This window comes from Agrilus planipennis, unplaced genomic scaffold (genome assembly GCF_000699045.2).
Source record: "Agrilus planipennis isolate EAB-ADULT unplaced genomic scaffold, Apla_2.0 scaffold317, whole genome shotgun sequence".
Lineage (NCBI taxonomy): Eukaryota > Metazoa > Arthropoda > Insecta > Coleoptera > Buprestidae > Agrilus > Agrilus planipennis.
The window spans coordinates 122579-136375 of record NW_020439372.1 but is presented as its reverse complement, the minus strand read 5'-3'; the positions used below and the strand labels follow the sequence as shown (position 1 = coordinate 136375).

At 31.5% G+C, this 13797-nt stretch overlaps 1 protein-coding gene across 50 annotated transcripts in view; it reads right to left on the bottom strand.

The window, feature by feature from the left end:
• The window catches only part of LOC108742239 (longitudinals lacking protein, isoforms A/B/D/L), a 124524-nt gene that overhangs the window by 109776 nt on the left and 951 nt on the right, over nt 1-13797 (bottom strand). For 44 of the 50 annotated variants that reach the window (XM_025978848.1, XM_025978845.1, XM_025978846.1 and 41 more), the window contains exons 3-4: nt 12467-13238; nt 12297-12386 (exon numbers count right to left, since the gene is read on the bottom strand). In XM_025978848.1, the coding sequence (XP_025834633.1) occupies nt 12297-12386; nt 12467-13238 (862 nt within the window). Of the gene's footprint in view, nt 1-1153; nt 1828-2273; nt 2537-3064; nt 3415-3751; nt 3988-6775; nt 7267-7657; nt 8026-12296; nt 12387-12466; nt 13239-13797 lie in introns of those variants that run through there. The other 6 variants (XM_018477345.1, XM_018477351.2, XM_018477341.2 and 3 more) reach the window with 6 other exon arrangements.

The window sequence follows — 13797 nt, the reverse complement described above, 5'->3', positions numbered from 1 at the left end:
AAATCTAATCTTAGGTACAATCAAGAAGACTAGAGGTAAGAGTAATAATTACATGGCAAGCCGCAAGAGCGTCACCAAGTCAATAAGTGGTGCGCATCCAATTTGACCCACAGGCAAGGAGATTTAGCAAGAAGACTAGACATATTAGTTTGCTTAATGTACGGCGCAAGTGTCACCAAATTCTGTTCAATTGTCCGCTGCGCAGTGAGACAGTGCGCATCTTGACTACATATAATGCCGAAATTAATGCGCAATTGCTTATCGCGCAGAGGGCCATTACGTTTTCCATCATTTATTAGCGAAACCCTTCGCATATCTAGTCTTCTTGGGTACAATAATGGGAATACTTTATGTAGAATAGGTAAAATGACTAGAGACCAGGAACTCTGTTTCGATCTGAGCAAAACTAAATGGAATTTCTGCTTCTATTTCTCAGACTCTGTATAAAAATGTTGTGGGTCTGACGCATATGTTTCAACAAAATGTACCCGTGTTTAAATTTCTGCTGGCAAAGTTGGCAATTGAACGACGGACTTTTCCCACAATCAAACCTCAGATGGCGACCCAACGTTTTTTTTTGACAATAAGTCCTTCGACAATTGGCACACCCGTATTTAATTCCAACATTAAATACCTTTAACTTGTTGTACTCTTCTAGCGAAGAGGCATACAAAACGACCATGTCTTCTGAAACACACAAGTCACGCATAAAGTAAAATGGCAACGATCTAGAAAGTAAAAATCGAACTCAAGAAAAAGCTGCCATTACGGTTCCGGATCCAATCCATGCACGTTAAGCGACCTAGGGTCAAATAAACAAAAAAACGATAACTATCGACTGGCTACAACATAAAAAAAATTAGGCTACATTATTACAGCAAATTTAATATACAAAAAAAACACAATAAAAATAAAAAATTACTAAATCTGAAATACCATTGAACTTACTCAATGTAGCATGCAGAATTTTTTTTTCTATCGTCATTTTCACAATAAACACATAAGTATTCGAATTTTTCAGTATTCCATTAGAAATAACAACAATATTTAACAACAATAACAAAAAAAAAATAGATGCTATACGAAGAAAAAATATTAAAGTACAAGAAAAGTTAACTTTAAATAAACATTATTTATAAAAAAAAACAACAAGTCATGTCCAGTCACTCAGGTGCAAATTTTATTTTGAAAATCACAGAATTAACAATAAATCAATGGTCATTACATAAATAATTCCAACACTTCAATACATATATGTAAGTATACATACAAATAAATATAATTACCTATTACATAAATAAATAAAATAAGTAAAGTTATTTATCCAAAGAAAGTCTTTACTTATTCAAAATGTATCACAAATCATATGATAATTACCAGAAATTTCTTACACCTTACTCCTTCATAGCATTTGTAAGTTCAGGGTAATAGTTATCCTACATAGAGGTGACTTACAAACGCCTTTTTATGGTTTATGAAAGCTTATTAAAAAAAAATCGCGACCGTCACCGTCACCGTCATATCATTTGGTAACTAAACCTTATTCCGCCGTCATTTTAAATGAATTAAAATCATTATATTTGCTCCTATATTTAAAAGTTGAAGCATTAGAAGCAAGGTTGCAGCTAGTTTGATGCAACTTGCACGTATATTTTTGCCGGAACCGCTTACCACAAAATGAACACATAAATTGAGGTCCTCGGCCACATTCGAAATTCAGGTGTCTCGTAAGGTGGGTACGATGTTTGTAAGTTGCAGAACAATTTACACAAGAAAATCTTCCTTCTTCGTTTATGTAAAATCGGTTACTTGCTGGTCTTTGGACACCTAAAAAATAATCTCCTTGTAGACTTTTGTAATTGGTTGGCAAATATTTTTAGCAGTCGACTGATTTACAATAAAGCGTTCTTAAAACTGGAAATAACTGGGCAATGAATAGTGAAGCACTCACCAAAAATCGAAGTAAAACCTTTATTAACTTTTTATTAACTACATTTGCTTAAACAATTCTAAAAAAAAAGAACCTGTAAATTACAAAATATTCTGATGTAGAACGTTTCGTGCCTGGAACCACGCGAACATGTAATTTCTTCTTTTAAAAAGGATTCTTGTATGGACATCCGCATGCGAATGTTCCGCAGGTATTTTAGTCCGCATCCCCAGCAAAGTTAAATTATACATTCTGTTGAGGGTATTAAGGGAGTATTTATTGTTTTTACAACTCACACTAGACCTAGTATCACGTTACCGTGGTTCTAGACACGTTATAGGTACAATTTTATACAGCATTATCGATGTCTGTGTTTGGTATCCAAAAATATATCGTGTTTCACTCTCATGTGAACGGTTAATTCGTAATTCCTCTTGGCCTTGTAACTGCACAATTCGCAAGAAAATTGAGGCACTATACCACATTCAAATTTCAAATGACGTGTAAGAATGTGCTTGTGTTTATAGTGACGTCGGCAACGAACGCACTGATAACGCGTTTCGCATTTGTCGCCCAACAAATTGCGGATGTACTGTTCGACGTCCCCTAAAGTTGAAAATTACTTATTAGAGAAATTAAACTAACAATCGCTCGTACTTTTATATGCCTCTTATTTACTAAAACTGAACATATTCCTTTTGCTTATAAAATAAAACAAACGTCATCAAACAGAAGCGACTGAACTTAATCTTTCTAAAATCCCTGGACTGGTGGGTTCTGATTTTTCTAACTAAACAAACTGTTAGTCTAGAAAAAGGTTTATAAAAATAATCCTTTTCATTAACAGAAAAATGTACAAATCCAATTTATGTTGGTGGTATTAGTAAAATTACCAAAAGAAATAGGTCTATGTTACAAATAAAACTGACACGATAGTGAAGTGTTACTCCACTAATCCTTTAAAATAAAATTTCTGCTTCATGTTTAAACATTTATTAATGATTGATTTGTCAATGAAGAAATTACATCAAAATATAAAATGATTTAGGAAATATTTAACAATTTATTATATTGCAATAAATAAAAAACGAGAAACATACAAAATTAGGCAGATTAATTGAGATCCTCTAACGTTTAATCAATCTTACTTTACTTATCACACAATTTTTTCATTTCTTCCCTGTGTCTACTGTTCATGTGTCTTATCATGGAGTATTTCCTGTAGAAAGGGCGACCACAAAAATGACACTTAAATTTTGGTTCAATACCCACGCATTCTTGTCTAGCATGTCCGAGAAGATGTTTCTTATTTTTATAACTTTTGCCGCATTTAAAGCACTCGTATCGCTGACAATCGAATTCCAAATGGTCACTAAAATCGTCTGCGGTTTGAACTTTGCGCAAATTCCCCGAATTCGTGACGTATACGAAGCACGATGCCTTGTTAATTTCAAGGAAATTTTGACTATTTCCTTCATAGCACTCTACAAAAACAATTAAACGAAAATTAGCGAAGAGCGAATTTGAAACAAAAAAACAAATAAGAATTTTTTTTTCAAAATACTTATTTATTGGAAATATTTACATAATCATTTTTACCATTCCAAAAATTATATATCTTGATGTACGGTTGGAGAGTTAATAAAAACGCCCCTCTGTTACATAGATGAATAACATACATATTCTAAATAATATAAATAATGGTCCACTCAATTACTATAGGTAGATATATGTACTTATATACCTATAACCTGATCAAATAAATAATTTCAACAACAATAATTAACTTTAAACGTCATAAAACTACAACATATAAAAACTTGTATGTAAAGTAAATTACGTCACTTGTTTTACTATTGTTTTATTATTACAATCTATCAAAGGCAGTCCGTTATGCTTTTTGGTAATGTGAGTGTTCACATTAAATTTACGATGTGATCTGTAGTTACAATATGGACATGAAAACATGGGAACTCGTCCACATTCGTACAACTGATGATGTACCATGTTTTTTCGATATTTGTACACCCTCAAGCATGTCGAGCAAACGTGAGACTCTAGAGGAAAAAAGGTCTTGTCAGAAATTAAACCAACTGGATTAAACAAAATAAATCAAAAATGGGTTATCCACAGATATGTAATCGTTTAGTAAAAAAAAAAGTTAATTTCTTAGTTCAGAAGGGGAGCAACCTCAAAGGCACATTCTGGTGCATTCTTGACGAAGTATTTTTTTGTATAGAAAGAAATTGATTAAACTGTTTCAAAATATTTCATTAATAACTCGACAATATTCCTTCTACCTTGTCGATCATTCTCAAAAAAAAAAATGGATAATAAAACCTAAACCTTACACCCCAAAAACTCTGATATTCCCAACTCATACACATCGATTTCACAGACGAAATATAATTTCGAAATAACAGATCTAATTTGTACATGATTATTAATAAATGAGTAATATAACATTTCATTTCAATTTATACACTATTAAGCATGTTTGCAACTTTAAAGGTAACAACATAAATCGTACCCAGAAACTCTTGTAGCCATAATTGACTTAGCAGATTAGGTCTAATATCTTTTCATTCTTATTTTGCTTTGTAAAATTTATAAGTATTATTATATGCTTGTAATGAAATATTTTCCGTGTTATTTTTCACAAATGATCATTGGTTAATTCTGACATTGTATTTACAGTAAACATTAAAGATGAAAAAAGGTTCGTATGATGGAACTATGGGCCTACTCCCTCTCTCTTTTATGTTAATAAGTATGTACAATTTCTGTTAAGCATTCATTTATTTTTTAATTAAATTCAAAATTCCATCATATGTAGGTACAATTTACCAACAAATAAAATACGCAATACTACAAAAATATTACTTTATTTGATAAATAACAAGGTCTCAAAATGGATGCGACATGCGGCACAATCGACTTTACGGTAAAAATATTACAATAATTACACGAATTAATTAATTAAGGCAACATGAAGCAAAATACATACTTGTATGACAAATACTTTAAATAATATTAAATTAAAAGGAAATAAATTACTTTTTAATAATTAGTAGTATATTAAATTGACTTTTTGGTAAGACTAGCAGCATAAGTAATTAACTGATGATCCTTCCTGCATAAATGAGCTTTGAGATTAGATTTTTGATAAAACCTCTTTGGACACACGGGGCATTGAAACTGGGGATCTTTTTGACACTCATTTTTTACGTGAAAAGTCAAATGATTTTTGAATTTATAACTCCGCCCACAGGTGCCACACACGTGCTTCTTATCAACTACAAATACACAAAGCAACATTTCAATTTTTCATACCTAAGGAAATACTAGCAACTATTAATCTATGCCCTTTAGATAAGAAAAAATCCGTTGTATTCTTTTTTTCTGTATACAGTTGCCAAATACTTTTCCATTGTTTCCAGTATTTACACAAACAATAAGTATTAATAAACTAATTATTTGCTTGTTCTAGATATTCTTAACAGTTAATAATAAAACGAAGGTATATTATTAACAGACATTTAATTTCTCAGTATATTTTGTAAATTATACTCGACTGAAAGACTAACTGTATGGTTTTGTAACATCATTTTCTTTCTAAATTATTTCAAACAAAAAAATATGTAAACTATCAATAAAATGTCTTCTAATATTTTCTTTCTTAATTATTTCAAACAAAAACGTAGGTACCTAGTGTACATAAAATATTTGTTTTTTTAGCATGTAATTTTCCAACAAATTTTACAAAAATATATTGCTTTATTTAGTTACTTTTTTGGAAATACTGACAATATTTGATCGTCTTCCTGCGTACTGGTTTTAAAATTTTGAGTTTCGACAAAATCCTTTAAATAAGGAACGGGTTTTGGTTTTACCATCCCCACAAGAAGTCTTTTTCTAAACCAATTAACAGATAAAAAGTTATCAATGTTAATTAATACAGTAAATAAATATTTTCTTAAAGCATTAATAATAAAACTTTAGATTAACCACTTCGGACTAATAAACTTTATATTATTTCGTAGCATTTTTCAGTGTACTGTACATTTATAAAATAAAATTTGCAGATTCGTATTAAAAGACTATCAAGTAACCAGCGTCTTCAAGATGAAAACTTCTGTTCATATATCTACTCTGAAGGTACCCAAAAATAAGAACTATTTTATATATTTAGTTAAAAGATTAATTATTAGGCAAATTCCAACAGTTTTACTAAAAGATAAAGTATTCAACTACTTTAAAGGAAAAGAACTATTTGAAATGATTACGATTGAATTATAGGTGATTATCTCGTATTGTTTTTGGCAAATATACAAAATGGCTTAATTTTTTTTAATTCTAAACTTAATTTCTCAAAAAATGCAGCATATCTGGCACATCCCACATCCAATAATTGCAATCAAACATTTTTCATATTAACGTTTTTTCGTGCTTATTTCGAGGCGTGGAAAAACTACGCAAATGCAGTTTCCTTGAAATCAATAAATAACCCCTTCAACTACAAGACCTAGGAACGCCAGCCACAATAACAAAAACTCGTTATTTTTATAGTATTTCTCCAACTGATAATAAGAGCATTATTTTTTTTTTAATAGCAGTAAACGATTCTCATAAATTACCCAAAGTAATTTTAAGCTGTTGATAAACTAATAATATATATTTCATGTGTAAACTATACTAAAGAGACGCAATAAAACAAGCAAAAAGTAGACCACTCAATATTTTATAGATTACCATTAACCCCTTCTACGTTTTGATTGTAAATTTCAATTTCTAATATTAACTATTGAACTTATTAAGGGGGTAGCTTTAAATAATTTAAGAGCATGCAATTTACGATTTATTTTATTCAAATACATGCGAATTAAGTTACTTAAAAATGTTTTTGGCGTAATTGCAGGTACACATATTTCTTCAGCAAGTAGAATGCTTTTAAAGCTAGGAGAGTACATTTTGAATTATAATGTAAAATTAATAAAATTTCATCAAAATTTTAGAGCATTAAAAAAAGTCTCCAACCACTTTAATAAAATAAAACCTCAAAGAAAAACCAACAAATAGACAAGGAATAATTATATATTTCTGTAGTATATAAATCCGTAAAAATAAAACTTGCATTTATTAGGTAATTTTGTGCATATATGCTAAATGACTCTTCAGCGTATCACTTCTAGTAAAGTATTTACCACAAATTTTACAACAATACGTAATTTTTTTACTGCCTGCACAGGAACTAGTTCTCATGTGACGAATTCTATTCGCTTTATGTTTAAAAACTTTGTCACATAATTGACACGGAAAGGAATCATAATCTGCATCTGAAAAAAAAACTTCATGTTCATGATACCTACAGCAATATTAGATTTGTTGATGTTTCAAGTTTAATCGAAAAGAAAAGGGTTCTATTTATTGAAATTTTTGTGTATAAATGATTGCTAAAGCAACGGTGAACTTCTTAAAACAGTTTCAACTCTTATGCATTTTGTATCGACAAAGTTTTTAATTTTTTTTTCTTGGAGATTCCTTCATCTTTTATTACCTACCTTTTCGTTTATCTCATACTCATGTGGTCTGCTTCTAATGCTGAAAACTCTCAACAACTCCATCAGAAGAACAATCGACGAGACGCCAGAAATGATCCAGTACACTTCCCTCATGAAGTGCACTGAATTACCTACCTTCGACCTCATATTTCTCAAAGTCTTAATATTTAATTCTTTTTTTTAATGTACATGACTAGATTTAATAGGATTTACATTTCATGACCAATCAATCAATCAAACGCACTCATTAATCAAATTTACACAAACTTTTTGGAATTGCAATAGGAATTGCATAGTCATCGTCTAATAGGTTATTTTGGGCCTTATGTTGACTGTCAATGTGTCTTTTTAAATTAGATTGTTGGTGAAATTTTCGGGAACAAAAAGGGCACTCAAACTGCGCTTGTTTACCACACTCATAAACCATATGCCTGCGCATGTTGCCTCGATGTTTGTAGATTCGGCCGCAGCTGTTGCATCTAAACCCACCTGCACAGTTAGGTTTGTTTAAAGTCAGATACCAGCTGCGCTCCCCTGAAATCAATAGCCCTCAATTGAAATTTGTTGCTGTGATCTCAATCTTGCACAATTACTTTCAACACAAACTTCTCAAGAAAAAGCTTGCAACAATACCAAACAGTACTCGTTCGTGATTTTTGTAACCAATTTCAAGAATCCGGGTGCTTTTGCAAACTTTTCCAAAAAGTATACTTTTCACAGCTTAGCACTCTTCGTTTTCTGGATAGTACCCAATTTTCTAATCGCAGATACACATTAAAAACAAGTATTTTTAAATATTTATTTTATTAGATATTTTTCATATATACAAGACTACTTCCTTGTAATCAGGACATGGATAAATCGCAACTTTCATAACAGTTAAAATAATATAAATTTTTACTTATTAAACGAAACAATGAAACATATTCTTTCATTCTAAATATTAAAACTGCCAAAATAGTTTTCACTGCAAATCAATAACATTTACTTTAAAAATTTGAAAGAGAAACCACAAGAGAAATAAATACCAAAAACAATTTGCTGGAAGTTTACAGGCCATGCAATATTATTACATTATTTTAACCAAATTTTGGTCGTTAAAAAACATTTTCGATAATTTTGACCAACTTGCATACATTCCACTTTCCACCGCCCTTTTTATTACCTTTGGATGCTATCAGTAAGCCTTGCAGAAGTGCAAAATCTTCATCCATGAGCAAATCCACAGAGGAATGATGGCAACACCTTATCACCAGACGCTTGCTTTGTTTCTTAGTTAAAAATATTATTGTTTTTGTAGTAAGTACCCACCGCCACCCAGTCCAGTCATTCTGGTTAATTAAAGCCAGAATGATTGGCCTGCTTACTACTTTTAAAATCAGTTATTTGTTTTGCGTTTAAATAAGAAATGCAATTTTAAAGTCGCAATTTTGATTCGTCTGCCATTTAAGCAGAACAAATCAAAATTGAAACTTTAGAAGTACAAATCTCAGAAGTTTATAGTTTAAATAGACGCATACAACACTCACGATTTTCACACTAGTATCGTATCATATAAATCTTGATACATACCAATGCAGTATCTTGTATGATCAAACTTTATATTGATAACATTAACAAGACGTCAACGTCGCCATTACAAAATTTAGATCATAAAAGATACAGCACAAATTAAAACGTTTTATTACTTAAATCAACTGGTACAATTGTTAATCCTTGCGCATTGGATTACTTTGGGATTTGGTTCTACCTTGCAATATTCATTTAAAATTATCCGTAACATAAAAAATACTAAAACCCACCTGAATTTCATAACAAAATTACCTCACCAAATGGCTACAGATAATCCAGTTGTGATGTCAAATTGGAGAATCACAATGATGATCACGTATTTTTAAAATTCACACAACAGTTGTCAGAACAAATACCTATGAAGTGTAACTGCAGTCAGTCCCTTCTGCAATTAAAATAAATAGAAATGCTATTTATCGTAATTGCAGTCCATACAATACCTCCAAATTACCTCGTTGGCTAAAAAGCATAACCAACTACAACCTAAAAAAAAGTCTGGAAATGTAACCGTACCACAACGATCAGCACTTTAGTCTATTATAGCGTTTTATAATTACCTCACTAACTGTAAATTGCAGTTAGTTACATAATTAATATTGGAAAGACTTCAGAAGCACAAACTCGAAAATTACAATTAGATCACCAACCTTTACCTCATTTACTGAAATGCCAGTAAACTACGAGTACATAATTCAGAAGTACAAACTCAAAAATTACAGTAAGGACCACCGAAGTACCTCATTTACTGAAAAGTGTCCAGTAAACTACAAATAAATAAACCTAATTATTCACTCCACTGTTCAATGATTACCTCATTCATTGAAAATACAATGAACTACATTAAAAAAATTGTTACTCATATCCTGATTCAAATTCATATGAATTTTCAGAAATACGAGTTGTGTCGTAAATTGTTGAATAAAACAAATATACCTCGTTTACTATTAAAAAATAGCAAACTACACAAATTGTGGGGTGAACAAATCTTCAAAACATCTTCAAGAAACCGAAGCACTGAGCGTAAAGAAAAATAAACACGTTCACAAATATTTTGTGAGGTCTTTATTATACATATCTTACCACCTTATATTGTCTCCCTTTTACCTGAAAAAAAAGGCCCTGCAAACTTATCCATTTTTACCTCATTCACTACAAACGGAGTGAATTACTTTATATTTAACTGAGGTGATTATTATTGAAGCTTGTATTGTAAAATACCTCATTCGCTGCAAAAACTGCAGCGAATTACATTCCTTTGTTGCAATACCTCGTTCTTCGAAAGTTACGAAGAACTACAAATAGCAAAAACAACCCGCAATAAAAATTAAAATTCACACTTTAGTAAAATCATCTTTTACCTCGTTTGTTATAAGCATAACAAACTACGTTTTTTCACTTTACAGAACAAATTTGCCCCCACACCCCATACCTTGTCTGTTATATTAATTATAACAAACTATAATTAATTAAATTATATCAAACATGATACTTTATACCTCATTTGCTAAAAAAATTAGCAAACTACTAATACCATAAAATTGAATAGTGTAATTTTGGATTTATAGTACCTCATTCACTAAGCGGTGAATTACATGTTTAATTAGTAATACCAGTGTAATTCATTCACTGCATAAATTGTGCAGCAAACTAGTGTCTGTTTTCTTTTTACCTCATTCATCGCAAGAGCGCGAAGAATTACATTTTTTTAATTTCCACTACACCCACCATTATCTTGTGAAGTTACATAAAAAATTTTATAATACAAAGTTTTCCGAAGATGCTTTGTAATATTCAAATACGTAATAACCGATAAAATCATCATGCAAAAAAATAGTTATTTTCAGGCTAGAATTGTAACTAAATACAGTATAGCGAAGTAACCATAGAAGGCCAACAGTATTACCAAACCATCGAATCAAATGGATGTTTGTATTGGGAAAATTTAAAGTTGGAAATCAAATTACCATTTGATTCAATGTATACATACTAAAACCCAAACTAAGCACTTGCTAGCATATGGCAAAACCGTCTTGGGAATAAAAAAAATCAAAAGGTAATATATCAAGGGTAAGAAAAAAGCTTAAATGCAAAGAGACCATCAGTCTCTGATTTCCAAAGAAGCAGAATGTTGGATATTAAAAAACCATTCAGTGAGCCTTTTACAGCTTCATACAATATCAAAAATCAGGAATTTTTAATTCAATAACCAACATTATGTTTCTAAAAGCCACTTTCCCCTTTCTTACCTTTGGAAAACTTCTCAGCCAACACTGAAGAGCTCAAATCATATCAAGGAAGAACAAATTTTCTGTGTGAACGCAAGCCAAACACATGTTTCAATGAATAATTTTCAAACACTTCGCGATTAATTAATAATGTTCACACAACTTATTGTTCACTTACAATAAAGAAACTTTCGTTTATTTCACGAACGAACCCGACTTGCAATATTAAAACTTCGAAAAAAAAATTTGAAAAAACTACAAAGTAAAATTTTCCAAGTACACAAGAAAATTAATTGAAAGTTCTCTACAATTAGCACGCGAATGGGCAGTTCAGTAAAAGATGATCTCAGGTCCAAAACTCACAGCCTCAATTCCTGATGGATCTTAAAAAGCTGCTCAAGGGGAAAGGGTACAAAATAATGAAGGGATGCAAATACTACAAAAAGTAAGCAAGGATAGGCCAAATAAACCAAAGCTACTCAGATATCTAAAAATAATATAAATCAGAGACATGATGTAAATTTTGCCATACACCCGCAAGTGAAAAAAAATTATAATTACCCCCTTCCACTGAATGCAAACAGTGCATTTATTTGTACAATAGGTTGCTCATAAAAAAGTCTGAGAATTAATTACCAAATTATGACCAATAATTTTCCAATATTAGAATACTGGGTAAGCAAAAAGGTGAACTGCAAAATAGTTTTACCAATTAAGTGAATATAAACTGATATTTCTATTATGACCACTGATTTTATAAAAAATAAAGAAATAAGTATTACCTATGATATTTGAATACATGCAAAAGTATGCACGTCTTCAACTAATCATAGGAAACAATAATACCACCTCCCAATTACATGTTTACTTAAGCATAAAACATGTTTTTGAGAAATGTGACTTTTGTCCTCATTATCTATTTCCTGTAATTTCACATTTATTTTGCATCATATAATACACCAACTGCAAACAAGGAAGGGGGTACTTTAATAGGAACATAAATCCTACCTTGCGAGTCCCTATGTGCGCCAACAGCTTCTTGTGCCGCCAAAAATACTTCATCTTGATTTTGATTACCCATATGCCAATTCCCAAAACCTGTAATTAATGGTATTTTAGAATCGTCTTTAACAACGATTGTAAAATAAATAGGAAAATCCTTCAAGACCATTTATTACCTTGACTCGATCCCTCGCCGGCATTCCCGTGACTAGGACCAGCGCCCTGATTCCCACTCAATTCCATATTACTTAGGTCATCGTCATCCAGTGTCAGATCCTCTATGCTCTCCTCTTCATTCATTTCTTCTACATACTCAGACTTTGGTTCTAGCATTATTTCAGAATGCGTTTCTATCTTTTCTTTAATAATAGGAACTTGAGAGAGATCTGACTCGTTACTGGCGACGGACGTTTTATGCCTCGTTAATATTTCCGATTTGGTTTCTATGGGTTCAGGCACATTGGCAATTGTTGAAGCTGCGGGTAATGACGATGGAATGTTTTGGACAGGTGGTGCTTGACTACTATGAGATTCTGACGAATTTGAGGCATCCTGATGATTATCTAAGTCGTCTGTACTTTTACGACGGATTCTTTTGCGTTTTCGGGGGCCCGGTGATTGTGAGCCCTCTCGTGTGTCGTCAAAGTCCCTCGATTTACGTTGTTCTATCGTCAGGCCTTGTACTTTCGGTATTGTGGACGTTTGTGGCGTGGGACTTTTTGCAGGAGGAGGCACTACAGTCTTTTTCGTCTCAGATTCGCCCTTTCTGTTGTCAGAAAGGCCTTTAATTTGCAGCGATTCTGCTGCCTTTAATAGCGCACCTAACTGGTCTTGTGATATGTTGACCTCACCCCTGTACATGTAATCCATCATAGCTTTTAACTCTTGAAATTTCACGTCTTTAAGTATAAATATCGGATGTTTGTCATAGTTCTGAGAAAGCAACGTCTGAAAAGAAAAACACAATTTGTTTTTATCTAGTAATCTGCAAACAACTCTGAAGTACCTATGGCGCCAAAGTTACAATCCTAAAAAGAATGAGATTGTTTATAAATTGTTTTTAGGAAAATTCCTATCAAAAACTGTATAATTGAAGTGTAAATAAACAGAATGATTGTCACAATAAACAACAATAGGTATACTGAGTTTCATTAACCCGTTTACCTTAAATTAATAAATCAAATTAATTAAATTGTAGCTTGACAGTAATTACAAAACTCAACTGGTCCAAGCATTAAATTTATAACTACACATCACCTACAAAACCCTGCAGCCAAAATGGAAGCATTTATAGCGACAGTTCCCTAACCTAATACAGCAACAACCCCTTTTCAAATTTCTGAACTCTAAAAATTTCCTTCCAATACTACCGATTTCTTATAAATTAGTAGAATTCACAATTGTATTCATTTAACCTTCCCAAAACTAACTAGGTATAAAAATGTGAAATGTCAAAATTAAGGTCAGTCAATACATTTATAAAGTAAAAAATTAAATAATGTTAAAA